This window comes from Phocoena phocoena, chromosome 14 (genome assembly GCF_963924675.1).
Source record: "Phocoena phocoena chromosome 14, mPhoPho1.1, whole genome shotgun sequence".
Lineage (NCBI taxonomy): Eukaryota > Metazoa > Chordata > Mammalia > Artiodactyla > Phocoenidae > Phocoena > Phocoena phocoena.
In genome coordinates this window covers 20,143,447-20,171,342 of record NC_089232.1, presented here as the reverse complement: position 1 = coordinate 20,171,342, position 27,896 = coordinate 20,143,447, and the positions used below count along the sequence as shown (strand labels likewise).

The window sequence follows — 27,896 nt, the reverse complement described above, 5'->3', positions numbered from 1 at the left end:
CAGTGGTCAATTATGATGTGAAAAAAACACAAAGAAGCCTTTCCTTAGGACCTAGGGTCCCTCATCCAGTGGTCGTGATGGGTTTACTGTGCTTCCTGAAAGTCTTTGCTGATCTCCCCAGACTGACTTTGGTGTCCTTTCCTCAGTTCTCCTGTGGCCCTCTCTGTATTCCTTGGTCACAGAACAGGTCACATTGAGGCATAATTGTGGCCGACCTCTGCATTGAAACTATCAGCTACTCGAGGGCAAGGTCAAGTCTTTCCCAGCATATAGCAGGTGGATATGTGTACTAAACACTGAGTGAGTGAAATATTTCAGTGTCAATTCGGTACCAAGAGTTTGTCCAATGTATACAGGTGCGCTCGGGAAATATCCATTTTCAGTCTGAACCCAACATCACTACCTCACATAGTTCTGCTTCTGATTTCCCCATCTCTAACTTTATAAGGTCGGACCAGACAGATAATTTTCAAGTATGCTCTAAGTTTTGGTGACTTATTCATTTTGAACCCACAAGGTAACAGATTATTTCTGTGATCATTATTTCTAATGGATAATGTGTGTTTCTGTAGGGAGCATGACTTCGGCAACTTCACCTATCATATTAAAATGGGACCCCAAAAGTTTGGAAATCCGGACTCTAACAGTGGAGAGACTTTTGGAGCCACTTGTTACACAGGTAAGAGGTGTTTTGAAATACTTTGTTACATGTGTATATTTCTGTTGGAATTGTATCATGACTTTCCAAAGAATTAGATATCCTTAAATGTGAATAAATCATGCCATAATGCTAGTTACTGAATATGTATTCCTGCTTGAACTGTGGACAATTTTTTTTTTTTCTGCCCAATAAGATTTGGAGTGCTTTTTAAAAAACTCTTCATATGATTTTTGAAATTAAGTAGATGAGGTAATTAAAGAGGGGGCTTTGGTGAAGGGGACTCTCATTTGCAGTAATGGATTCAAAGTCTAAATAAATCATTCCTAGCTTACTTTCAGATGCTAATGCAGTTAGGAAGAACGATATTGACTATTTAAGAGCAAAGTATATTTATTGAATTACTTTTTCTTTAGTTTACCAGGGAAAATTCATCATGTCAGAATGATGAAATGTTCCATTTTTATGTTGTCACATTTCCACAAGAGGACTGTTAACAGAAAAAATTATCCTTAGGATTTTTAAATTTTAAAAATTAATTTTTGTGTCTTGTGAAGCATATTCTTTGCTATATTGACTAAATTTCATGGAATGTGAAAATTCAAGATTTTAATGGTATATTTGTAGAGAGATACTATGTCAAGTTAAATAGAGACCACATACTGGTTTCCTCTAGCTGCTATAGCAAATTACTGTAATCTTAGTGGCTTACAGCATCACAAATTTATTATCTTATGGTCCTAGAGGTCAGAGGTCCTAACGTTAGGGTATTGGCAGAGCTGCATTCCTTCTGGAGGCGCTAGCAGAAAATCTATTTCTTTGCCTTTTCCATGTTCTAACGGCTGCTCTCTTCTTTGGCCCCTTCCTCCATATCGAAAGCCAATAATGTGGCATCTTCGAATATCTCTCTGACTCTGACCCCTGCTCCTGTCCTCATATCTTATCCTGTCTCCCTCTTATAAGGACCCTTATGATTACATTGGGCCCACTCAGATTCTCTAGAATAATCTTCTCATCTCAAGATCCATGACCAAATCACATCTGAAAAGTCTCTCTTGCCATTTTAGGTAGCATGTTCAGTTTCCAGGGATTAAAACACTGATGTTTTCTTTGTGGGGGGTCATTGTTCGGTTTACCATAGTCTGCCCTCTGGCCACCGCTCCAAATTCACATCCTTCCCAAGCAAAACACATTCACCAAATCCCAGATCCTCAAAAGTCTCAACTCTTTATAGTATCATCTCAAGACCAAAATCTCACCTAAAATTGATCAGCTTAAAAATTCCAAATCTCATCATCTAAATCATCTAAATTAGGTATGAGTAAGGTTCTAGTTATAATCCATCCTCAAGCAAAATTTCTCTCTGTCTGTGTACCAGTGAAATTAAAGGACAAATTATATGCTCTCAAAATGCATTGGTGGGACAGGCATAAGTTAACAGTTACAGATATTTTCATTTAAAAAGGGAGAATGTGGAAGAAAAAAATGGGTTACCAGTTTCAAGCAATTTAGAAATCCAACTAGGCAAACTCAGTTATATTTCAGAGCCTGGGAATAATCCTCTGTGGCTCAAGGCTCTGCCCTCTGGGCCTGGTTCTTCACCCTAAGAATCATTATTCTTTTTTCATGGAAGATATCACATATTTTCACCTGGATATTTCTTGCCTGTATAATTTTGAGAGTACACAGCCTTTCTGAATTTCATCTTTCTCTGTTTTTTTTTTTTTTTTTAGTCCAGATTGGCAGTGTTTCTACTGATGTAACATTCTTGAGAAACTTGTGGTTCTCTTTTGTAAATCTCTGGGGTTTTCTCTATTAGAAAACAGGCTGCTTCACAGATCTTTCCTGGATAATCTCATCTCCATTTTTGGCCTCTGTGGAAATGACTGAGGGTGTCTATGAATCCCATGCCTAATCTTTGCAAGAGCTCCCTCCGTGAATGAACATTCTGAGGTTTTAATCCTTCCAAGGTACTAGGCAAAGGTTGTCCAGACACACGATTGACTTTTTCTCCAGAGCCACACTTTCCTGAAAGTGAGACCTCTAATTTTAGCATCTCTTGCAATCTGCATAGGTCAAGAAGTTTCCAAATCATTGGGTCCTGGTTCCTTTTAGCTTAATAATTCTTAACTCAATTTGTTTCTTTCCTCTGACACTTTGCTATAAGCAAGAAGAGGAAACCAGGCCACTCCATTCAGCACTTTGCTTGGAAATCTCCTCAGCTAAATATCCAAGTTCATCACTTATAATTCTGATTTCTATGTAATTATAGGGAGTAATTCAGCTAAGCTTTCTGCCACTCTATAACAAATATTCTTTTTCCTCCACCTTCCAATAACAAGTTCCTCATTTCCTTCTGAGCCCTCACCAGCAGGGCTTTTAACATCCATATTTTTACTGTCCATTCAAGGTAATCTAGGCTTTGTCTATCATGCTCCTCAAAATTTTTCCAGCCTCTGCCCGCTGTCAATTCCAAAACCATTTCCACATTTTCAGGTATTTGTTATAGCAGCACCCTACTTCCCAGAGCCAAAATCTTTATGTCTATATGTTTCCAATTCCTACTATAACAAATTACCACAATCTTAGTAGCTTAAAACAATGCCCATTTATTATCATAAAATTCTAGGGGTCAGAGGTCCTAAAATTAAGGTGTTAGTTGGGCCGTTCTCCTTAAGGAGGAAGTTCCTTCCCTTTTTTAGTGTCCAGAGTGCACCTATATCCTTGGTTATGGTATTTTCATCCATCATTAAAGCCAGCAGCATAGCACCTTCGAACCCCTCCCACTGACTTCAGCATCTACCATCACATCTCCTCCCGCCTCTTTTATAAGAAACCCTGTGGTTATATTGGGGCCAGATATTCTAAAATCATCTTTCCATCTTGAGATCTTTAACCTTTATCACGTCTGCAGAGTCCCTTTTGCCATTTAAGGCAACACATTCACAAGTTCTAAGGATTAGGAAGTAGACATGTTTGTTTGTAACTGTTGAAACATTTCATTAGGTTTATGCCCATTTTCCATTTGGTCACGATTCTTGTTAGTGCTATACAAATTTCTTCAGGAAACACCTAATACTGATAGACTCTTAGATTTGGGAGTGTGTTGACTACTGAGATTGTGGTCTGTGGACTAAGGCTGATCCATGAATTATTTGTTATTGGTCAGCAGTAAGCACAGAAATTGAGAGTAAGTGCTTTGAAAAATTTATGGCAGTTTTATAGAGTAATTTTATGTCTGTTGAATCTAATGATAAAATTTGGGCTTGTTATTTTATCTTTAAATTTCTTTTGAATTATTTATTTTGTTGTATTTTACAAAAGCTTTGGTTTATGAACTTTTGCAATAACGAATATATGGCCTTTCATCATAGATAGCTTGAAAAAGACTGGTTTAGGAGATATTTTGGAGTCGGTCCACTCAGAAATGTAGTTCTGTCAGCTCAGTTATAAAAGCAGATTGCCTTTTCCTAGCTTTGGAATTTTCACTTCAGATTACATGTCAATATATTTAACCCTTATCATATGGAAGAAATGAAACAATAATTAGAACATAGTGCCTGGTGTGATGATTAAATGTAGTCTCCATTTTTCTTTTTGAGATGGTTATATTATTAGGCTAATACTAGCCATACATCAATACTGTTTAAGTCAGTGAGAAGAATATGAGTGAATGCAGCATGGGCGAGCACAACATTACACGTAAACTGTCTTTTATTTCTTAAACTTTTCATACCTTTATACTTTTGCTCTTGTATTTGACTTATCTAAAGTACAGCAATCTAAGATTACAATTAAAGATTGTAGTCTTTTTCCATGTATCTTTCAGTCCAATTATTTAGAATTCTTTTGTCAGATAAAGGTAATGCATTAAAAATATTTATTAAAAATAGACAGATAATTGTCTAATTCATATTTGTTCACATACTACAGTAGAATACTTAAAAGTCTTGTTGAATTTCACACAGTAACTTAGCATTATAACTAGTCTTAACATTCTACCAACATCTTCCAATATCTAAATGGTTTATTTTTCTTCCTAGTTTTACTACACTGATTTAAAAATAAAAAAAAGATTCTCTCAAAAATTGTGACTTTTATGACAGGGTTTTCTAGATACTGTTTCCCCATAATATTATGGCTGTGTTATCAAGATTCACCATTCCCTCCCCTGGAATGAAATCTTAATGACTGATGTGATTGTTAACCCGTGGAGGACATATGAATAAGTAAGGAGAGATAAGAAAATGTTAAATATAAACTCCATGCTCAACATTTAAAACAAAAGGTGGAAATGAGAGAGAAAACTAAACTAAACAAAGACCCCATATGAATCAAACACATACATACAACTTCTTTATGAATGGAATAAAATTCATTGCTATATTCAGTGACACAGTATGCCCATAGCCTTCCTACAGTTTCTGATAAAGCTGGATAAGGATGAAATAAATACCAGAAGTTAAGGAGTTCTCAATAAAATCCATTCACTGTCATAGGAAAAATTATATTAGGAATTTATTGTTGATAAGTATTTGAAGTAGTAAACAAAACTTCTCCTCATTTGTATCGTAATATATATGAGGTGGCATATTTATCATTTACAATGCTGAAATGTCAAGATTCCTTTTGGAAAATGTTTACATTATGGAAATCATGCAATTTCAAGTGAGAAAAGATTCATCTTAGGAATTTTAGACCTTGAAAAAGTTGCCTGAACTTTTATGAATTCAAGAAAGTAAAGATCTTTAATAGGCCATGTTCACTTCATACTTTATGTACTTGGAGCTTCTCGGGCCATCTTCTCTCTCTCCCAGATGAGGCAAGTGAGGCTCTGACAGCCTCAATGTCTGTATCACACAGCCAGTATCCACATGCAGATGCTCTTAGCCTGTATTTTTCTTGGGGGATGTTGATATTTTGTAACCCAGGGAACACCTTAACATGTTAGCATGTTACTCTTGTTTGTACTGAGCTTCTGTTCATCCTATTAAAATAAAATTTCTTTCTCTGAAAAAAAAAAAATAGGCCATGTTCTGTGATACTAACCTTTTATTAGGAAATGGAAAAATTACATTAGGCAACTTTATTAGGAAAGTAAAAAAATTGTTAGAAAATTAAAGCACACTCTTAGATAACTCTTAAAAGCAAAGGGAAATTACAAACTATATATGAGTTAATGAAGAAGATCTCTTCTTAACAAAATATACATACCCAGTAAAAGCTGTGTTTAGTACAGAATTTTAGCTTTAAATGCCTTTTTTATTAAATAAAAATAAACTAAGTACTCATCTTAAAAAATTTAGAAAAAGAGCATCAAAAGAAACTAGGAAATCAGAATTTAATAACAATAAAAACTGGAATCACTAAAGTAGAATACAAAAGTTAAAAGGGTTAAATTAATTCAAAATTTGATTCTTCTTTGAAATGGCCAATATAAATTCTTCAGGGCACAAATTATGGAAAATATATAGAGAAAGTATACATAAGATTATGAAAGGAAAAGCAGAAAGAACTCTAGGAACAAGAGAGATTAAAAGAAGTATAGTAGAATATTACCTGCAAATCTATACCTATGAAATATGAAAACCTAGAGGAAGGGAATAACTTCCCAGAAAGATTGAAATAACCAAAATTTATCTAAGAAGAAGTGGAGAACTGGAATAAGCCATATAAATATTGGAAAGCTGTTTAAAGATCTATTATCAAAAAGCACCAGAACAGATGGATACCTAGCTGAGTACTATCACATATTTAAAGAACTGATAATTGCATTGTCATTTAAATTTCTGTTTCAACCATAGAAAAAGATTAACAGCTCCTCAATAATTCTTGAAGAATCATAACTTTAATATTAAAAATTCAAGACACTTTAAAATAACTTTAAAGGGCTTCCCTGGTGGCACAGTGGTTAAAAATCTGCCTGCCAATGCAGGGGATGCGGGTTCGTGCCCCAGTCCAGGAAGATCCCACATACTCCGGTGCAGCTGGGCCCGTGGGCCATGGCCACTGAGCCTGCACGTCTGGAGCCTGTGCTCCGCAACGGGAGAGGCCACAACAGTGAGAGGCCTGCGTACTGCAAAAAATAATAATAATAATAATAAAATAAAATAACTTTAGAAAAAGGACAGTGATAGTTCGATCTCATTTCTGAATTTAAATGCAAAAAAAAACCCTACATAAAATATAGAAAGTATCATCCAGCAGTATAGCAAATGTTCAGCATATGTATAACAAAATAAGACTTTTTAAGGAATATAATTATAGTCTATTATCAGGAAACAAATAAAAATATTTTAGTGGCTCAGTAGATTATAACCTGAGACACTAAAAAGACATTTGACAGAATTTTGCAGTCATTTCTAATAAAAACTCTAAATAGGAATAAGATCAAGCTTTTAAGACAAAGGAATATACCATGTAAACATAGGAATAGGACAGATAAAATAGTCCTTTTATGATATTATTGTACCATTAAAATTAATATGAGAATAAGGTTAGATGGCCAGATATAGAATAAATATACAAAAAATAGTTTTATCTATGCAAAACAGCTAGAAATCAAAACCAGAAAATATTCTCTTTGTAATTAAAGAATACATAAAGCCAATTATTTTCCCTATATGAAATGCACATTAATCTTGTAGATTTTTAATGTGTAATTTTGTAATTATTTTCACACCATTGAAGTAGTGATTATGTATACACAAGCTTTGGAGTCAGGAAGGCTTGATTGTGAATCAAAGCTTAAATAGGTTACTTAATCTCTCCTCATATGTAAGTTATAGATACCTCATGGGATTATTAAAGTAGTACATGAGATTGTGCGTTGAAGTGATTGGTGAAGTACCTGATGGTATTCTCATAGTACTATCGGTTTGCTCTTAATGCAATGTTCTTTATTATTTGGTAGTACTGGCTTGATAGTAACGGCTTCATTACTTGATAGTAATGGCTTACTTGGTAGTAATTAATTGTTATTAGAAAATGGGTGCCATTTATAAAATAGGGTTTCATTGGATATTTTCTTCAGAAAAAAGAATTTTAATGTAGATTTTGAAGAATTATTTGTGTATTGCCTTTAATCAAAGGTAAATAAAGCAGAAACCTCTAAAATTATTGGAAATTCAGCCTTCACCATTTCAGTAAGCTAATGAAGCTCAGCCCATCACAATAGGACAGATTGAAATTTGCTGGAATTTTGTTCCTTATAAAAGATGAATATGCAATTTAAGAAGTAGCCCTAAGCATCTGATAAAAGAATACCATTGATGTTTAATGAGCTGTTCTAAATTGGCCTGATGGGGCAAGAACCTCCTGAGAAGAGGAGCTCTCTTTAATGCTTTCCAGTATTATTTTCAGTAATGTCCATCGGGCCCTATTAGGTTAGGCTCTAGTGTCTTCTGTAGTTAGGTCTTTTAAAATTTTACTCAAAAAGTTAATAATTATCTCAAAAGCTAAATAATTAGAACATCATATACTTAAAATATTGTTTCTAAATTAAGAAATTCAATTTTATACTTTAAAAAATACTTGATTTTCTCCCTGTTTTGATGTTAAATACTTATACAGGAGTTACCTCTGTGTGACACACAACAATAGTTAAATTCTTCAGTGCATTTAAAATCAGGGAATCAGATTTAAATTTAAAATCAGAAGCTTTAAAGCTGAAAGTGATTGCAGAAGTAAGCTGACACTCAGAAATGAAGTAACTTCTGAGAATTAAGCCAGTGTGTGCCTTTTTATGCTATTTCATACTCTCTCTTACACTGTTTACAAAATACTTTATGTATTAATTTACCTAAAGAATCAAAGTATAAAATGAAGTCTCAGTGTACCCTTTTTCCATCTGTCCAGAAAATATCATTATTGAAACTACCATAATTCATGTTTTATTCATGAGATTCAAAGATTAATACATTTGGATGGTTTCCATGGTGATAATACAGCGTTGCAATAAGTTGATCGTTCATCTTTGTCAGAGGATTAGAATTGAATGAAAAGTAAAGGATGTACTAAAAGTAAATGATGGGAACTCCAGTAAGCTTGTTTATTTATTTGATCAAATTTAGATATAGTATGGTTAACCTGTTTCCAAGTATTTTTCTGTTTTTGTTTTTAAGTTATTTTCATACCAATTCCCATTTTAATTTTTGGATGCTATTTTTCTTGCTTTGGAAAATGTTTCAGTTTATCTGTCTTTAATAGAAGTTTTTTGGGTGAATGAATGAACTGAAACACCATAACTTTATTTAAAACCTCTGTACCTTTTCTTGTTAAAGAAAAAAGTAACATGTATTAAATATAGGATTCTAATACAAGTAATGAGATTATGATTTGGGAATTTACCTTTAAGACATATATTAATATTTAATTGAAAGTCTATATATATATTTCTTACTCTTTTTTTTTAACATCTTTATTGGAGTATAATTGCTTTACAATGGTATCTTAGTTTCTGCTTTATAACAAAGTGAATCAGCTATACATATACATATACCCCCATACTTCCTCCCTGTTGTGTCTCCCATATTTTTATTGTTTTACAAATATGGTTTCATCCATATTAACATATCTTAAATTGCACTTATTTTTTACATTTGGTACATAAACCTAAAGTAGTTAATTATGTTGGAAGTACTTCTTTGAATTGAAGTCATATGGTAGAATTCTTGACAGTTATTGTATTTGTCACTTCTTTTTTTTTTTTTTGGATCTTGATAACATATCAACTTCATTTTTTTAATAGATCTTTATTGGAGTATAATTGCTTCACAATACTGTGTTAGTTTCTGTTGTACACCAAAGCCAATCAGCCATATGCATACATATGTCCCTTTATCCCCTCCCTCTTCAACCTCCCTCCCACCTCCCTATCCCACCCCTCTAGGTCATTGCAAAGCACCGAGCTGATCTCCCTGTGCTATGCTGCTGCTTCCCACTAGCTAATTATTTTACATTCGGTAGTGTATATATGTTGATGCTACTCTCACTTCACCCCTGAGGTAGATGGACCTAGAGTCTGTCATACAGGGTGAAGTAAGTCAGAGAAAGAAAAACAAATACTGTATGCTGATGCATATATATGTATTCGTCACTTCTGAAATAGGAATTTAATTAAGTAGTATATAGTATGGAGTTAGATTAATTTCTGTTTTGGGATTATGTTCTAAATTTTGATGTCTGCCACCAGATGAGGCCAGCTGTGTTGGCCAAGTTTTCAAACTTGAGTAATGTGTGGAGTCCTTTTAAACCCGAAACCAAAATCAAAACCAAAAAAATCCTCCCAAATCCTAGAGTGGACTTAAAGTAGTATTACAAACATGAAATTATGTATGCATATATTTTTATCCATAAAGAAATTTACAAAATAAGTACCAAAAACACAAAAACAAAAAATTGAAATTAGCATTAATTTGATGGATGATGTTCTGCTGACATTAAAGCATTGCATATGACACAGATGTGGTGGTGACTACTTTAGCTCTATGTCTTGTGTTTCGTAAACACTCACTACCATGTGCACGTTTAGAACCTACTACTACAAATCATAACTATTGAGGGCACCATGGCATCATTTCACCTTTTTTTTTTTTAACCACAAATATACTCACAGTTAACAGGAAGCATCTACTTCTGTTCCCTTCTCATTAGCCCAGGACAATGCAAGTTAAGTTGTAAGACATTGTAATGGTTGTAAAATATAAGCTAACTATATTAAGAATGATACAACTAACTTATTTTCCATCAAAATATTTACTTTCAAAAATTTCTAGTTTAAACCCAGTGATTATTTTATGAATGCTAATAAAAGAAATCCCATTTAATAGAGGACAAAGGAGAAGTTTTAGGTACTATGAAATGAATGCTCTACATACTACCTCAATTTATTAATTTCTTGTTCCTAAGGAAAAAGGAGGTTTGGGGGGGTTTTCCTAAGATCACCAATCCTGGTTTCCCTTACATGTAATTATTTGGGGCTCACCATAAAGGTGGTCCAAGCTGCTGAGCTAAACTTTCTAAATTACTTTCATTAGACTCTTGTCTTTTATTTGAACAGTCCTCACTGCTCTGGTCTTAGTTGGAGCTCTTCTCATTTGTATGGAACAGATCACAGATCATCTAGAGCCTCTAAAGAGAAAAGGGAGAAAGGCCCTAATGCTTCTTGAGTAGTTACTAGGTGCCTGATACTATGCTAGGTATTTCCAGAAGTTTTCATTACTCCTTGAGTCAACTTGGTAAAGTCAATGTTATTTTCTCTGATTTACAGATGAAAAAAGGAGAGACTTAGATCACATAATAAAAGATGCAGCTCCTAAGGGATACATTAGCTGAAAATACTGAAGTGGAAGTTGCTAGTACATCAACCACCAAGAATGTATAGAGTGAAAAGGGAAGAGAGTAAAGAAATAAATTGAAGGTGTGGGAAGGGGACAATTCCCAAGTTAAACAGGCAGAGGAAAGGAAGCAAGCAGAAGATAACCGAATATAGTTTTACAGTCAGATATTCATTCCTTTTCTTGATTACATCAGCTGATTCTTTCCCAAACCAGCTGTTTGCTGAGATGCAAACATGACCTAAACAAATTCCTTAACATTCAAATGAATAAGTTAAACTAAAACCCCACTTTTCTCTTAAATGGTCAGTGCATGTGAACACCTAAACTTAGCAGTAACTCTTTTATTTTATTTGGCAAAACCTCAAGCCTTAATAGTATTTTTTCTCTTGTATTTTTCCATTTCAGTGAATATAGCTATTCTAAATGGGAAAATGGAATTAAATCTAAATTTAAAAATTAATATTGGAGAAGAATAATGAGTGTTTATGTTCTTGAAACAGGACAGTTAGTGAAATCTTATGCATACTGTTTCAAAAATATAAGGGAGAAATTATAGGAAGTTAACTAACAAAATTGCTTATAACTATTTTGGACAACATAGAAATGTTATCTGAACTGGAGACCAAAAAAATCCATTACACCCAGCATGAGAATGCCTAGGAAGTGACAGAATTGCATTTACTCAGGAAGCCCTCAACTAGCAAACTAATTAAAGCTTGTCAGAGATCTGAGATAAAGGATTGGGGCATGTTAACACACCTGCTTTTCCCTTTCTCGTCATCCTGCTGAAAGTACAAAGGTAAGCTTTGTTTTCACACAATTAAGAAGAAAGCCAAGAAGAGTAACGGAAAATCTAACCAGCTATTTTTCTTTCATTCTGACATAACTCTCAGTCCTTGTAACACGGACATGTTGGCTTCAGTGGCTGTGCCTTCTGTCTTTGCTTTATCTTGTTTCCGTACCTCAGCTTTAAATGTTTCTGTTTTTCAGGGTTTAGACTTGGGACTCCTCTTTTCTTTCTTCTGCATTCTCTTCCCAGATAATTCTGCCCATCCTTACGGCCTTAGGTATTATCAATATGCTGACAACGCTCAAATTTGTATCTTCAGCTCATGTCTTTTCACAGCGCCCCGTTCTCACAGCCAAGAATTCTCTCTGGTTTGTCTTTCCTCAGATCTGCCCACCTCTCTTCAACTCTTGCTGCTAAAGTCCTGATTCCAAACCCAAGTCCTTTCTCACCACAACCAAGGTAGTCACTTCCTGAATAATCTGCCAATCCCACTTTTGCTCACTTCCTTGACACTCTAACAGCAATCAGAGTGATCATTGAAAGCAGTGTATAATTTGACCATATCGTTCCCCTGCTTAAGACTGTGCCCATGTTTTCATTGCATTTTAAGATAAAATTAACACTTCTGACCGTGTCTTTACTTGTCCCCTGCTACAAACTAGTACTACAAACTACTACATCTAGTCCTTGTGGACCTTTGATCATCATGCTCAAGCCACAGAGCCCTTCTTTCAGATTCTTGGATGAACTGAGTTCTTTCTTGCCTCAGTGCCTTTGCACAAGCTGCTTCCTCTGCATAGGATGATGCCAACCTTCTAATGCTGTGACTGGATCCCTTGCACCTTTCAGGTCCTGTCTAATCATTTTCCTGATGTCACAGAGGACTTTCCTGACTACCCTTTTTTTTTTTTTAAAGTACATGCCTCTTGCCCCACCTTCTCTATGCTTTATCTGTTTCTTTCTTTCAGAGTACTGACCACTATCTGTAATTGTCTTATGTGTTTCTTTGTGTGTGCTTCGCCTGACTCCTTCACTAGGTGGAAAACTCCATCAGGACAGGGATGATGTCAGTGTGGTTCACACATATATTCCCATTACCTTTGAATTGGAAAATGTTTGATAAATATTTGTTGATGATTAAATAAACACTCTTCCTTAAAAAGAAATGTAGTGTGTATATATTCTTTGCCTCCGTCATTCTTGCAAAATTAGTTAGTAGTAAAACGTAATTATATGTTGCAGTAGTTGTTTTATGAAGTGTTGACAACTATAACAATTGTTTGGGATTTCGTGGATGAAAATATTCATGAGCTTTTCAAGAATGTGTCAATGTTTTGATACCTAGCGACCAAATTAAGAAATAATGTTTTGGTTTTTTGTAGTGAAATTTGTAATATTTTATCTTTATAGTAAAAGGCATAGTACTCATGTATAACATACATATTGCATATGTATATTTGTATATATACATGTAGAGAAAATGTCTTTCACATTGCCAATAAATGAATTTTTATATTTTCTTTAGAAAAATAATTTTTCTTGACCTTACGTTCAATTCAACCCACCCTCTTAATTATCAATGTTCAAAGGGATTTGCGGGCTTTAAAAATAATGCTGGACACAACAAACTTCATTAAAATTTCTCAAAATGTTACAAATTTCCTATTATTCAAACTGGCATTTGAATATAGGTACCATACACAGCCATTATTAGTCTTGTGCCACTAAGTTGACTATCCTAATAAGTTCTCCCTTGACTGCCTGCTGGCCATGGTTGCCAAATTTAATAAATAAAAATTCAGGTCACCCAGGTAAATTTGAACTACAGATAAACAACAAATCATTGTGTAGTATAAGTATGTCCCATGAAATATTTGAGACATACTTATACCAAAAATATCTGTTGTTGTTTTATTGTTCTGAAACAAGAATTGATTTCATTGCTCATTTGTAAATTCTAGATAATGTCTCAAGTGATTATGTTAGCAGTGTAGGAAAGAATAAGCAGAGTTTGTCAGTACTGTTTTCTAGAACAATTTTTGACCACTTTAAATTAAGTACACATTCTTCAGTAAGACCTTTTCTCATTTATCAGTTTGCTCCTTTTCTTATCACTTCTTTCTGAATGTCTACCCTCAATCCAGAAAGAACTTCTTTCAATCTCTAGAACTCTGTGGTGTCTCATTTCACATGTGCTTGGAAATTCTCTTCCTTTAGGCTGGCTGGCACCCAGGCATCCTTCAGTTCTTATCCTAGAGGTTGCCTTCTTCAGCTTTTTTGTTACCCACAAAACTGGGCTAGGTCTCCACTGTATTCCTAGTGTATGCTTCACTTCCCCTGTCATGTATCATCTTGCAGTATTATAATTCCGGGTTTTAGTGTGTGTGTGTGTGTGTGTGTGTTTTAGTTTGCATGCGTGCTTGCGTGTGTTGTCAATTACCCACAAGACCATAAATTTCATTCTCTGTATATCCTTGTCTTGGCCTGGTATGCAATAGTGATTTGGTAAATTTTTGTTGAGTGACTGGAAGAATGATGATTTCTTTGCTATCACAGTAAGTACCCTCCTTACTTAATGAGAATCTTTCTTCCTCTCTTGCTTTTGCTCTCTCACTCTTCACTAAGGCAAGACTTCAAGCTAAGTAGAACTAAGGTACAGTTTTCTGGAGCAGCCCAATTGTAATTATGTGTTAGGTTATACTGTCTTTTAAAAGTACGTTTTTTAAAACTCTAATTCAAAAAGATACATACACACCAGTGTTCATAGCAGCACTGTTTATAATAGCCAAGACATGGAAGTAACCTAAATGTCCATTGACAGGTGAATAGATAAAGAAGATGTGGTATATATATGCAATGGGATATTACTCAGACACAAAAAAGAATGAAATAATGACATTTGCAGCAACATGGATGGACCTAGAGATTATCATACTAAGTGAAGTAAGCCAGACAAAGACAAATATCATATGATATCACTTATATGTGAAATCTAAAAAATGGATGCACATGAACTTATTTACAAAACAGAAATAGACTCAAAAGACATAGAAAACAAACTTATGGTTGCCAAAAGGGATAGCAGGGGTGGGGAGAGATAAATTAGGAGTTTGGGATTAACATATACACACTACTATATATAAAATAGGTAAACAACAAGGACCTGCTGTATAACACAGGGAACTATACTCAATATCTGGTAATAATGTATAATGGAAAAGAATCTGAAAATATATATATATATAAAATAATATATATATAAGAATATGTATATACATATATATGTATATGTATAACTGAATCACTTTGCTGTACACTTGAGACTAACACAACATTGAAAATTAACTATACTTTAATAAAAATAATTTTAAAAAGTATATTTTAAAAGAGTAATGAGCTTAGGAGAATGTCATTTCTACTGGTCAGTCTTCTTACTGGTGATTTTGTGCTTTATCATCCTATGAGTATTGATAATTGTTGCCATATTATTATCTGGACTTTGAAAACTAAAGGGAAAGTAGAAAATATGCTTGATTTTTTAAGATCTCTTGCAGCATGGTAGTTAAGTTTAAAAATGAAAAAAAAATGTAGAAAGTACTTGAATATGATGTTAATCTAAAACATAGCTATTGTAAATGTACTATGGAACCCTGTGGTGATGGCTGAGATGGTAATTCTGTCCTAAACTGCAGTTTTCAATGCCTAATTTAACATGAACTCTCAATTTACACTGTTGACGGAAACTTTCCAAGCTTGTTTTCATCCCCAAGGGGAATTTTATAAAGAGATGAGACAAAATTCCCATAAGCTGACTTATTCAAGCATGGTAAAAATGATTTTCACCAATGTTAAAAATTTTGGAATATTTTGGTGGCTCATACAGTTTTAAATGGTTTCCAAACTTTATCCTTCACAATGAGCGTGTTTCCTCAGAAAGAACAGGCACAGGTGTTAAGCAGGTAGTTTAATAAATTTATTATTTATTAAATTTCAAATTATTGAAGTTATTCAAAATTATTGAAATTATTCAAATATTGAAATTATTCAAATTATTATGTTTCAAAATATTAAATTCCAAAATTTAAAATAGCTAAACATCATAGAAAATTGACATTGTTTTCTTCTTTTTTTTGCGGTACACGGGCCTCTCACTGTTGTGGCCTCTCCCGTTGCGGAGCACAGGCTCCGGACGCGCAGGCTCAGCGGCCATGGCTCGCGGTCCTAGCCACTCCGTGGCACGTGGGATCTTTCCAGACCGGGGCACGAACCCGTGTCCCCTGCATCGGCAGGCAGATGCTCAACCACTGCGCCACCAGGGAAGCCACAGAAAACCAACATTTTAATTATGTAAAATATTTTCTTGTTCAGTGTGGCTAACATCAGACCACTTTGGTCGATAAATACTGAAATGAAGTCAAATTTAGTTTATTCTCTTTTCTAAACTACTCTATATCAATAGATAGTGAGTTTGTTAATAGCAGATGACTGATTTTGACTTCATGAACTGTTTTTACTATAGTAATTTGTATTTTTGTCTTCATTCTATTTATTATCAGTTTTTCCCTATTCTCTAGGATACCCATAAACCATTAGCATCTGGTTATTGTACTTCGTGTGTGCTTCCTGGAATTGTCATCACTATTAAGATTGTCATAGATGATTAACCACACACATATGGATGATACTCAGTAACTGCTGATATAGGAGAATTTCAGATGTTGCTTTAAAATTCTTTTTTTTTTTTTTGCGGTACGCGGGCCTCTCACCGTTTGGGCCACTCCCGTTGTGGAGCACAGGCTCCAGACATGCAGGCTCAGCGGCCATGGCTCACGGACCCAGCCGCTCCGTGGCATGTGGGATCTTCCCGGACCGGGGCACTAACCCATGTCCCCTGCATTGGCAGGTGGACTCTCAACCACTGTGCCACCAGAGAAGCCCCAGTCCATGTCTTTTGGTTGGAGCATTTAATCCATTTACATTTAAGGTAATTATCGATATGTATGTTCCTATTACCATTTTCTAAGTTGTTTTGTGTTTGTTTCTGTAGGTCTTTTCCTTCTCTTATGATTCCTGCCTAGAGAAGTTCCTTTGGCCTTTGTTGTAAAGCTTGTTTGGCGATGCTGAATTCTCTTAGCTTTTGCTTGTCTGTAAAGGTTTTAATTTCTCCGTTGAATCTGAATGAGATCCATGCTGGGTAGAATAATCTTGGTTGTACGTTTTTCCCTTTCATCACTTTAAATACGTCCTGCCACTCCCTTCTGGCTTGCAGAGTTTCCACTGAAAGATCAGTTGTTAACCTTACGGGGATTCCCTTGTATATTATTTGTTGCTTTTCCCTTGCTGCTTTTAATATGTTTTCTTTGTATTTAATTTTTGATAGTTTGATTAATATGTGTCTTGGTGTGTTTCTCCTTGGATTTTTCCTGTAAGTGACTTTCTGCGCTTCCCGGACTTGATTGACTATTTCCTTTCCCACATTAGGGAAGTTTTCAACTATAATCTCTTCAAATATTTTCTCAGTCCTTCTTTTTCTCTTCTGCTTCTAGGACCTCTATTATTAGAATATTTGTGCCTTTAATATTGTCCCAGAAGTCTCTGAGCCTGTCCTCAATTCTTTTCATTCTTTTTTCTTTATTCTGCTCTGTGGTAGCTATTTCCACTATTTTGTCTTCCACATCACTTACCCGTGCTTCTTCCTTGGTTATTCTGCTATTGATTCCTTCTAGAGAATTTTTAATTTCATTTATTATGTTGCTTGCCATTGTTTGTTTGCTGTTTAGTTCTTCTAGGTCCTTGTTAAACGTTTCTTGTATTTTCTCCATTCTATTTCCAAGGTTTTGGATCATCTTTATTATCATTACTGTGAATTCTTTTTCAAGTAGACTGCCTATTTCCTCTTCATTTGTTTGGTCTGGTGGGTTTTTACCTTGCTCCTTCACCTGCTGCGTTATTTCTCTGTCTTCTCATTTTGCTTAACTTTCTGTGTTTGGGGTCTCCTTTTTGCAGGCTGCAGGTTCATAGCTTCTGTTGTTTTAGATGTCTGCCCCCAGTGGGTAAGGTTGGTTCAGTGGGTTGTGTATGCTCCCTGGTGGAGGAGACTGGTGCCTCTGTTCTGGTGGGTGGGGCTGGATCTTGTCTTTCTGGTGGGCAGGACTGTGTCCGGCGGTGTGTTTTGTGGTGTCTGTGAACTTAGTATGATTTTAGACAGCCTCTCTGCTAATGGGTGGGGTTGAGTTCCTGTCTTGGTAGTTGTTTGGCATGAGGTGTCCAGCACTGGAGCTTGCTTGTTGTTGAGTGGAGCTGGTCTTAGTGTTGAGATGGAGATATCTGGGAGAGCTCTTGCCGATTGATGTTACATGGGGCTGGGAGGTCTCTGGTGGTCCAGTGTCATTAACTTGGTTCTCCTACCTCAGAGGCTCAGGCCTCTCACCTGGCCAGAGGACCATGACCCTATCAGCCACATGGCTCAAAAGAAAAGGGAGAAGAAAATAAAGAAAGAAAAAATAAAATAAAGTTATTAAAATAAAAAATTTAAAAATATATGTTATTAAAATAAAAAAATAAATTAATAAGAAAAGGAAAAGAAGAGAGCAACAAAACCAGTAAACAAATCCACCAATGATAACAAGTGCTAAAAACTAAACTAAGATACACATGTAAATCAGAAACTAGTCAGTCACATACAGCAAACCCCAAGTCTACACTTGCTCCCAAAGTCCACCACCTCAGTTTTGGGGTCATTCATTGTCTATTCAGGTATTCCACAGATGCAGGGTACATCAAGTTGATTATGGAGATTTAATCCGTGGCTCCTGAGGCTGCTGGGAGTGATTTCCATTTCTCTTCTTTGTTCGCACAGCTCCTGGGGTACATACAGCTTTGGATTTGACCCCGCCTCTGCATGTAGGTTGGCTGGGGGCATGTGTTCCCCACCCCAACAGGACAAGACGGGGTTAACGGAGCAGATGATTAGGGGGCTGTGGCTCGCTCAGGCCGGGGGAAGGGATAGGTATGGAATACATGGCGAGCCTGCGGCAGCAAGGGAACCAGGACATTGCAACAGTCTGAGGTGCACCATGTGTTCTCCCAGGAAGTTGTCCCTGGATCATGGGACCCTGGAGTGGTGGGCGTCACAGGCTCCTGGGAGGGGAGGTGTGGATAGTGACCTGTGATTGCACACAGGATTCTTGGTGGCTGCAGCAGCAGCCTTAGCTTTTCATGTGCGTCTCTGGTGTCTGCGCTGATAGCTGCAGCTTGCGCCCGTCTCTGGAGCTTCTTTAGGTGTTGCTCTGAATCTCCTCTCCTTGTGCACCCCGCAACAATGGTCTCTTGACTCTTAGGCAGTTCCAGACTTTTTCCTGGACTCCTTCCCGGCTAGCTGTGGCATACGAGCCCCCTTCAGGCTGTGTTCACGCAGCCAATCCCAGTCCTCTCCCTGGGGTCTGACCTCCGATGCTGGAGCCTCAGCTCCCAGCCCCCACCCACTCCAGCAGGTGAGCAGAGAAGCCTCTCAGGCTGGTGAGTGCTGGTCAGCACCGATCCTCTGTGCGGGAATCTCTCCGCTTTGCCCTCTGCACCCCTGTTGCTGTGCTCTCCTCCATGGCTCTGAAGCTTCCCCTCACCCCACCCCCCGCCCGTCTCCACCAGTGAAGGGGCTTCCTAGTGTGTGGAAACCTTTCCTCCTTCATGGCTCCCTTCCACTGGTGCAGGTCCCATCCCTATCCTTTTGTCTCTGTTTATTCTTTTTTCTTTTGCCCTACGCAGGTACTTGGGGGGAGTTTCTTGCCTTTTGGGAGGTCTGAGGTCTTCTGCCAGTGTTCAGTGGGTGTTCTATAGGAGTTGTTCCACATGTAGATGTATTTTGGGGGAGGAAGGTGATCTCCACATCTTGTTCCTCCACATCTTGAAGGTCCTTTCTATTTGGAGTTCTTTTGAATAAATCATCCTCCAAATAAAACTTTGGGAGCTTGCTGAATTGTAAGTGAGAATCTGTAGTTCTATTCCTAATAAAGTCTGACAGAAATGGGTTAAGTCCAAAACTTTTATGGTGGGAAGGCATCCAAAAGGTAAAGTCTCAAAGTGATTTACATTTTACCATCCTTACCATATTATTCTGTAACTTAAATTACACCTTTATATGCTAATAGCAAGTTATTTTATTATGAGCTATTCATGTGGAAGCATAATCAATCTTAGCCTAGTGAGTGGTTACTGGATATAGTGTTATTTCCAGAAGACATATATTAGTGTACTCAGATTTACACAGCAAATTAAGCATATCCATGAAAACTGTAGAAAGGAGTGATGAAAATTTATGCATGATTTGTAATATTTCAGTTAACCATACATTATTCTGAAATTTTTCACCAACTATAATTCATAATATCAAAAACTTGAACGTCTTTCTCTTTTCTGTCAATTTAGAAAAACATGGAATTTCTTTCCCTTGTTTGTTTCCTGCTAGGTGGACTTTTAGTAGTTTAGTGATTTAAGCCATTCCAAATGAGTGCATTAGTTAATTTATATCCCTCACATATTTTTAAACTCTCTTTTAATTTTTTGAACACTTCCTAACACTTCCTTTATGCATCTACATCAGTGAGTATTAGTATCAAGTTTCTCATTAGCATTCAGTATGACTTTGAATCCAGGTCTTAGGGAATAAGAGCCAGCTTCTTGAATATTCCTTTATTTTCTCATTAAAAAGTTCCACTTACTTTTTTCATGAAGGACATGCACCTTTTGGAACTAGTGATTCTTCCCATTATTACCATATTATGCTTCACATGGCTTCTTTACCCTCTTCTAAAAAGTAAATAAATAAAAACTTTTGCCATTGAAAATAAACAACACAATATTACTAAGTGGCAGAAACACTGATGAAAAAATACCTGCTGTTGCAGAATATAGATACAGCCACAATCTGTAGATTGTGGATTTGTTTTTGGAGCCTAAGACATGGCAGCTTGATATCATTACTTGCTGTGATAGTCTAGATTTATAAATATGACTATATGATCATTTAAGCCAGAAGTCCCCAGTGAAGTGGAGGACGAGTTGCAAAAGGTCTAACCATGAGGACTAGATCATCACATACAGATTGGGAAATGGGAATATAGCTGTTTGCAACCCCTGCCTTTACCCCCTATCTGGTAATCTCAGCACACCAGATGAGGTGTGTAGGTGGTATCTGACATTAGGATCTTGCGAGTAAGACCCTGAGATCTACAGACAGATCCTGATACCATTTGGCAGTATTATTATGTTTTGAAATACTTAATAATTCCATCTTATCTTAGATATTGCCCCACTTGCAGAATATTGTTAAGCATGGCATGATGAGACCAGTATGATTGTAATTCTTAAGCTTATTAAATAAAGAATAACAGAAGAATATTTGGTAACACAGGGTAAGAAAATATCTAGTAGTTGAAACCATCAAATGCAAATATTTTAAGTTTCCTGCCACTGCCATCTTCTAGTCTAAAATAGCATGTTGAAAGAAAATAAAATGTGATCTTTTGAGTTAGTCTGATCTCTTAATGGCCTGTATAAATGTATAAATAAATGGGCACCCTTTACAATAATTATAGCTTGCCAATTTTGGTGCCTTACTTTTCCCACTTGTGAGTTCCTTAGTAAGTATTTTTGTTAAAATTCTCAGTATCTATATAATATTACTTTTTAAAATAGCAATTTCTATATTTTTTGTAAAAATGATAGTTTGACACAATTTTTTTTTACAATTTGAGTTTGGCTAATTGAAGCCAAGATTTGTGGTTAATGCTTTTGGCTTTGAATCATATATTTATTTTTGACTTCATCATGTTCTGTTTGCTTACATTTTGTAGGTTAATTTGATTTCATGATGCTTCATTTTTCCTTCCTGCCTTAGTTTGCAATTCATATTTTCTTTTCTATACCAAAATCAAGACTGTAAACAATTTTTTTCATATTTTTTGCCAACACTTTAAAAGACATATCAATAAATAAAGCTGAAAATGGAAATATGTGTAAGTGAAATCTGCTCATACCCCTAAGAAATAATAATTCCACTGCTAACTGCTCAAAGCACAGACTGAGATGGTGAATCACAGGGCTACTCTGATCCTGTGGGTGAGATGATGCCTTAAGAGATGCTGCCCTGTGAGGTCTATCCTTCAGGATTGGATGTTGTTGCCTGGCTGATAAGCTCTTCTTTATAATGTTGATCTGAAATAAATAAACTGCCAGATATTTCTCCAGCAAAGTCGAGTTTATTCAGGATCAATAGAGAATTGCCATTTGAGATCTGCAACCATGCATGGCCAGCCATGTGATAGTCCCCCCATGGCAAGGGAAGGAGAACTCCTCTATAGAGGAGAAAAGCAAGTTGGGAGGGCTGTAGTAAACGGTCCATGGCTTTTCATTGGCTGAGTCTTTTCTGGGAAAGCAGAGGGGTGTTTCTTCTTCCTGCTGGGCTCTAGTATCATCACAGGACACAAGAGCTCCCCCTTCTGGTCCTCCAAATCTATTAAATTGAGATTTCTGTTTATTAATTTTACAATGTTTACTGTGTTAAAATGCCATGTCAGGAAGAAAGAGATTTTCCTCTATCCTTTTAAGTTCCTTTTGCTGGTCCAGGAATTAAAATAACATGAGACAGGGCTTCCCTGGTGGCGCAGTGGTTGAGAGTCCACCTGCCGATGCAGGGGACATGGGTTCGTGGCCCGGTCCGGGAAGATCCCACATGCCGCGGAGCGGCTGGGCCCGTGAGACATGGCAGCTGAGCCTGTGCGTCCGGAGGCTGTGCTCCACAACGGGAGAGGCCACAACAGTGAGAGGCCCGCGTACCGCAAAATAATAATAATAATAATAATAACATGAGACAGATTAACAGAAGAAAATCAAACAAAAGTTTAATAATATGTATACATGGGAGAGACCCAGGAAAACTTGAGTGACTCGCCAAAATGTCAGAAACCCTTAACTTAAATACCGGCTTCAGCTAAATACAAAAGAAGATGTTGGGGGTAGTGGTTTGGGACTTCAAAGGGGAGGAAGGCAATTCACTTAGAGATGAAAAAACAGATGTGTGATAAACAAATGTTTGCTGGGCCAGGAAGAGACATTGGGACACAGAGAGGATACGGATCTTCAGGTGCTGCCTAGAGTTCCCCCAGCACATCCAGCCCATATACTTTGCAGGTATCTCTATTCCAGGAACAGGCCCTCTATCTAAATTCCTTTAGGCAGTTAAGGGAAAAGGTCAAAATTTCTTCCTGAGTCTTTTGGGCCTTGATTATTTTTACTTCAAAATAATCCACATGCCAAAGAGATATTTTGGGATGGCAAATTTTGCTCCCCTAAAGCCAAAAGGAGCAAGAAGCAGAATGGAGTGAGGTCCCCACTGTAGCCAAGGCTAGATTACACGGTCAACATTTTTGTTAGATTGAATTCAGTATAGCTCAGATAAGTGATAGCATGGAAAGCATTCTGTGCTTTCTCACTAGTCCCATGTTCAAATTACTGAGTACTTTTTCACATACACCCTGCCAGTGGAGACTGCCTATTACCTCCTTTCCACCCACTTGTCTATCTTGTAAGAGGTCTAAGAAGATGACAAGAAACTCTGATCAACAAAGCATATAGTTTTGAGTTAGACATCTTCATGGAGAAGAAAGAAGAAACAGCATTCTGAAGAAAGCAGGAAATCAAGGTTAAATTTTAAAATTCATCTTTAAAAAAGGAATGGATTTTCAGCTTTTTTAAGTGCCAGAAGAAGCAGTGAGAACCAAATGCAATAATGCCTTGGAACCTCTTAGCACTTGGCATGTAGAAATGTGTACTGCATTTTTGCTGCTATTAGGAGAAGAAATGCCATATGATTTGTAGTATACATTTAGGGTAAATGAGATCCAAAGGCAACATGAGAGTCACCAAGTTTTCACACACCTGATTCCTGGATTACTGTCTTTTTAGCCACTGAGAGATGGAACTTCTCATTGTGTGTGGATCACATGTGCCATAGGAGAACCTATCATATGAAGATAAAATGCTTTCTGTTTTGTGGGCCAACTAACCATGAATGCATGTATAGTGGGTAATAAATGAGCAAAAGGCTGCTGAGTTAATTTATAGCTTCAAAGAGCAAATTAAGTTTTCTCCACATATACATTTTATAAGCTAACAAATACTTATTTTCTACAACAAAAGAAACAAATGTTTTACAAGTTGATGGGCATCAAAAGCCTCTGGCCGCGATTGTGTTCTTTGAAGATTAATGAAATCCCTGCCCTAGTCGGGTTCTTGAAGTAAGCAGTTCATCAGCCATCATTTTAATACATCCGTTAGCCTTGGCACCATAAAAAGTTAATAGGAAATAAATTTCTGTAGGAAAAAAACCACAGTTTTAGAAATCATTCTCTCATGATCATTAACAATAATTACCAAAATTAAAACAAATTTAGTCAAGTTAAATAGAAAAGAACAGAACGTGAATAGAAAAAGTCTCTTTAATTTGTTCTAAGAAAACTACAATTTTTGTAGAAATATAACGAAAAGAGAAAAGGATCTCACAGTGGAAAATGAACTTTTTGAAAAATATAAACAAAATATTACTATCCTATATTTTTATATATTTATTTTCATCATTATAAGTTAATGTACATTTTAGAAAAGTTGAAAATCTAGAAAAATTCACTAAGAAGATAATGGAAAACAAGGTAACTAACTGAAATGTTGATTATCCTAAAATTTGCCTATGTAAAACTTTAACATAATTGAGGAAAAAAATAATTTGCTTTATATCATGCATATTTACCCATGATATTAAATCTTCTTCTGTGTGACTTTTTATGGCCTCATGTTATTGTACATTTGAAGATTTTGCCTAGACAGTTTTTGAAGATTTTGCCTAGACAGTTTTTCGTTGTTTGGGTATTTAGGTTTTTCCCAGTCTTTCTCTACCTCAAATTATTATATTATTTTAGCAACATATTGTTTTGTGTCATTGTTGGTTGACTTTACAGCACAACGATGCACATTTTTATTCTTTGTCTCACTGAAAAGTTATTTGTTCCTTTTTGAAGGAAAAATACCAATACTTAAAAATTAACTTTTAAAGTAAAGGGTTACCTTTATCTATTTTTTCTTAGTATAAACCTGGATTTCCATGTATTTGTATGGTTTAAAGTACAAAAATAAATTATAGCTCTTTGGGGGGGGGGTCAAGTTAATTGTCTGTATCAAGAGTATAAAGGATGTCAGGGAAATGCAAATCAAAACAACAATGAGATATCTCCTCACACGTGTTAGGATGGCTGTTATCAAAAAATATATATATATATGCGTATATATATATACACATATATATATATATATATAAAACAAGTGTTGGCCAGGATGTGGAGAAAATGGAACCCTTTACACTGTTGGTGGGACTGTAAACTGGTGTAGCCACTATGGGACACAGTATGCAGTTCCTCAGAAACTTAAAACTAGAATTACCATATGATCCAGCAATTTCTCTTATGGGTATATATCCAAAGGAAATGAAATCAGTACCTCAAAGAAATATCTCACCTCCCATGTTCATTGTAAGATTATTCACAATAGCCAAGATATGGAAACAACCTAAGTGTTTGTTAATGGATGAATATATAAAGAAGGTGTGGTGTGTGTGTGTGTGTGTGTGTGTATATGAAATATTATTCAGCCTTAAAAAGAAGGCTGAATAAGCCTTAAAAAGAAGGCTGTCATTCATTGTATGAATGACAAACTGTATGAACCTGGAGGACATTATACTAAGTGAAATAAGCCAGGCACAAGGAAAAATGCTGCATGATCTCACTTAATATGTGGAATCTTAAAAAGGTGAATACATAGAAGTAAAACTTAAAATGGTGCTCACCAGGGGCAGGGAAGTGGGGAAATGGGGGTGTTGGTCAAAGGTTACAAAGTTGCAGTTATATTAGATGAATAAATTCTAGGGATTGAATGTAGAGTATGAGGGCTATATTTAAAAATATTGTATTTTATATTGCAAATTTGCTGAGAGTAGATTACAGGTGCTTTCAATACACACACACACAGTAACTGTGTGGGGCCATAGATGTGTTAATTGGATTAACTTTGCTATAGTAATCATTATATAGATGTATGTATATGTATATCCAAACATCATTTTGTATAGTATATATAATTAAATATATATAATTTTTATTAGAAAAACATAAAATAAAGGATGTTAGGGAAAAAAATTCTAGTGATTTTGTTTTTTAAAACGTTGACCTTGGCTAGAAAGAACTATTTTGTTTGTTTTCCTTTGTGAATACAAAGTAAGAAAACCTTTTCTTCACTCACCTTTTCCAGCATTTTTAGGCAGAGTGTGTGTGAATTTGTAAAAATAAAGGAATGGCCATTTGCCTTTTAAAATAGAAGACACTCATCTTTTAATTTCTGTGTGTGTGTGTGTGTGTGTGTGTGTGTGTGTGTTGCAGCATTTTTCTCAGTATCTGATTTCTTCTGTGGTGTTTTTTTAGTGAGCTTGCGATCACTTTCATTTTTATATGTTTACTTTCTCTGTTCCCTTAGACTGCCTCTATCTCTGTTCAGTGTTTTATTTCCTAATAAGCCACATTCAAACTTTATGTTCATGTTTTTCCCTTCTGAATATATTCTTCTCTCATGTGGCCCCAAATTCTAATACAGTCATGTATTTACTGAGCTATACATAGACCTGTGTTGGAGGCTGTGGGGCAGTGGTTCTTAAACTTTAGTATGCAAGGGAGTCACTCTGGGAGCTCATTTAGATGCAGTTTGCAGGGCACAATTTCTTGAGTTTCAGATTTGGTAGGTCTGGGGTGATACCTGGGAATTTATGTTTTTAAAACGTACCCTGTATGATCTGATGCATGTGATTCTTGAATCACACCCTGATGAACGGTACAGATCTTCCTCATCCTACTGTGGAGTTATGTCTCAATAAACACATTGTACATTGAAAATGCGTTGAATACACCTAACCTACCAAACAGCATAGCTTAGCTGACACTGCCTTACATGTGCCTACAGGTAGGCAAAATCATCTAACACAAAGCCTCTTTTGTAATAAAGTGTTGACCGTTTCACGTAATTTTGAATACTGTACTAAAAGTGGAAAACAGAATGGTTGTAAGTGAATTGGTTATTTCCTCTTGTGTTCTTGGGCTCGTGGGTGACTGAAAGTTGTGGCTGCAGCTGCCCAGCAGCAGGAGAGAGCATCATACCACATATATCTTGCCGGAGAAAAGATCAAATATCAAAATCGAAGTATTGTTTCTACTGAATGTGTATCCCTTTTGCACTATTGTGAAGTTGAAAACTTATAAGTTGAAACAGCGTAAGACAGGGACTGTCTGTATATTCAAATGAACATGACACCTTGGCTTCCATATAGCTGTTAGAAAAGTCAGTGCTCTGCTTTGGAGAAAGCTTCTTGAAGGAAGTAAATATTGAGCAGGGTCTGGAGAATTTGGTTTGTTGGAAAGGCAACAGTTAATTTCAAGGAGAAACACAGATTGTGTTCCAGACCCCTCTCATCTTCCATCTTCACTGCTTGGTGCCACCTCTGCAACTTCAATTTATGTGCATCATGTTATCTGCCCTTGTCTGCTGTTGTCTAGTCCAAGATGTGCCATTCTTCAAAGAAAACTCACAGGAGAGAAAAGAATGGATAAGAAATTGCTAAGTGGCATGGCCCCATAGTAAATCATCATAACAATGAGAACACCATATCGGATAAACAGAGAACTTTTTAAAAAAGTTCTCTAGGCTCTCTAGCCTATGATTGTACCCATTTCTGACTTACCATCATCTCTTATTTACTTTTTTTTTATTGGTGTATAATTGCTTTACAACGTTGTGTTAGTTTCTGCTATACAACAAAGTGAATCAGCTATATGTTTACTTTTAATAGGACAGATGAAATATATATATATACACACACATATATATATACACACACACACATATATATATATATATATATATATATATATATAAATAAATGGGAAACAGCCAATGAGAGATGACATGAAGGTGGTTAATGCCATCAAAATACTTGTTAAGTACACTAAGCTGATTTCAC

The 27,896-nt window shown here is 36.0% G+C and overlaps 1 protein-coding gene across 5 annotated transcripts in view; it reads left to right on the top strand.

The window, feature by feature from the left end:
- The first annotated feature begins 577 nt into the window (after positions 1–577).
- CTNNA2 (catenin alpha 2) overlaps positions 578–27,896 on the top strand; it is a 1,049,032-nt gene continuing 1,021,713 nt past the window's right edge. For all 5 annotated transcript variants that reach the window (XM_065891313.1, XM_065891311.1, XM_065891310.1 and 2 more), the window contains exon 1: positions 578–679. In XM_065891313.1, coding sequence (XP_065747385.1) covers positions 578–679 — 102 coding nt within the window. The remainder of the gene's footprint in view (positions 680–27,896) is intronic.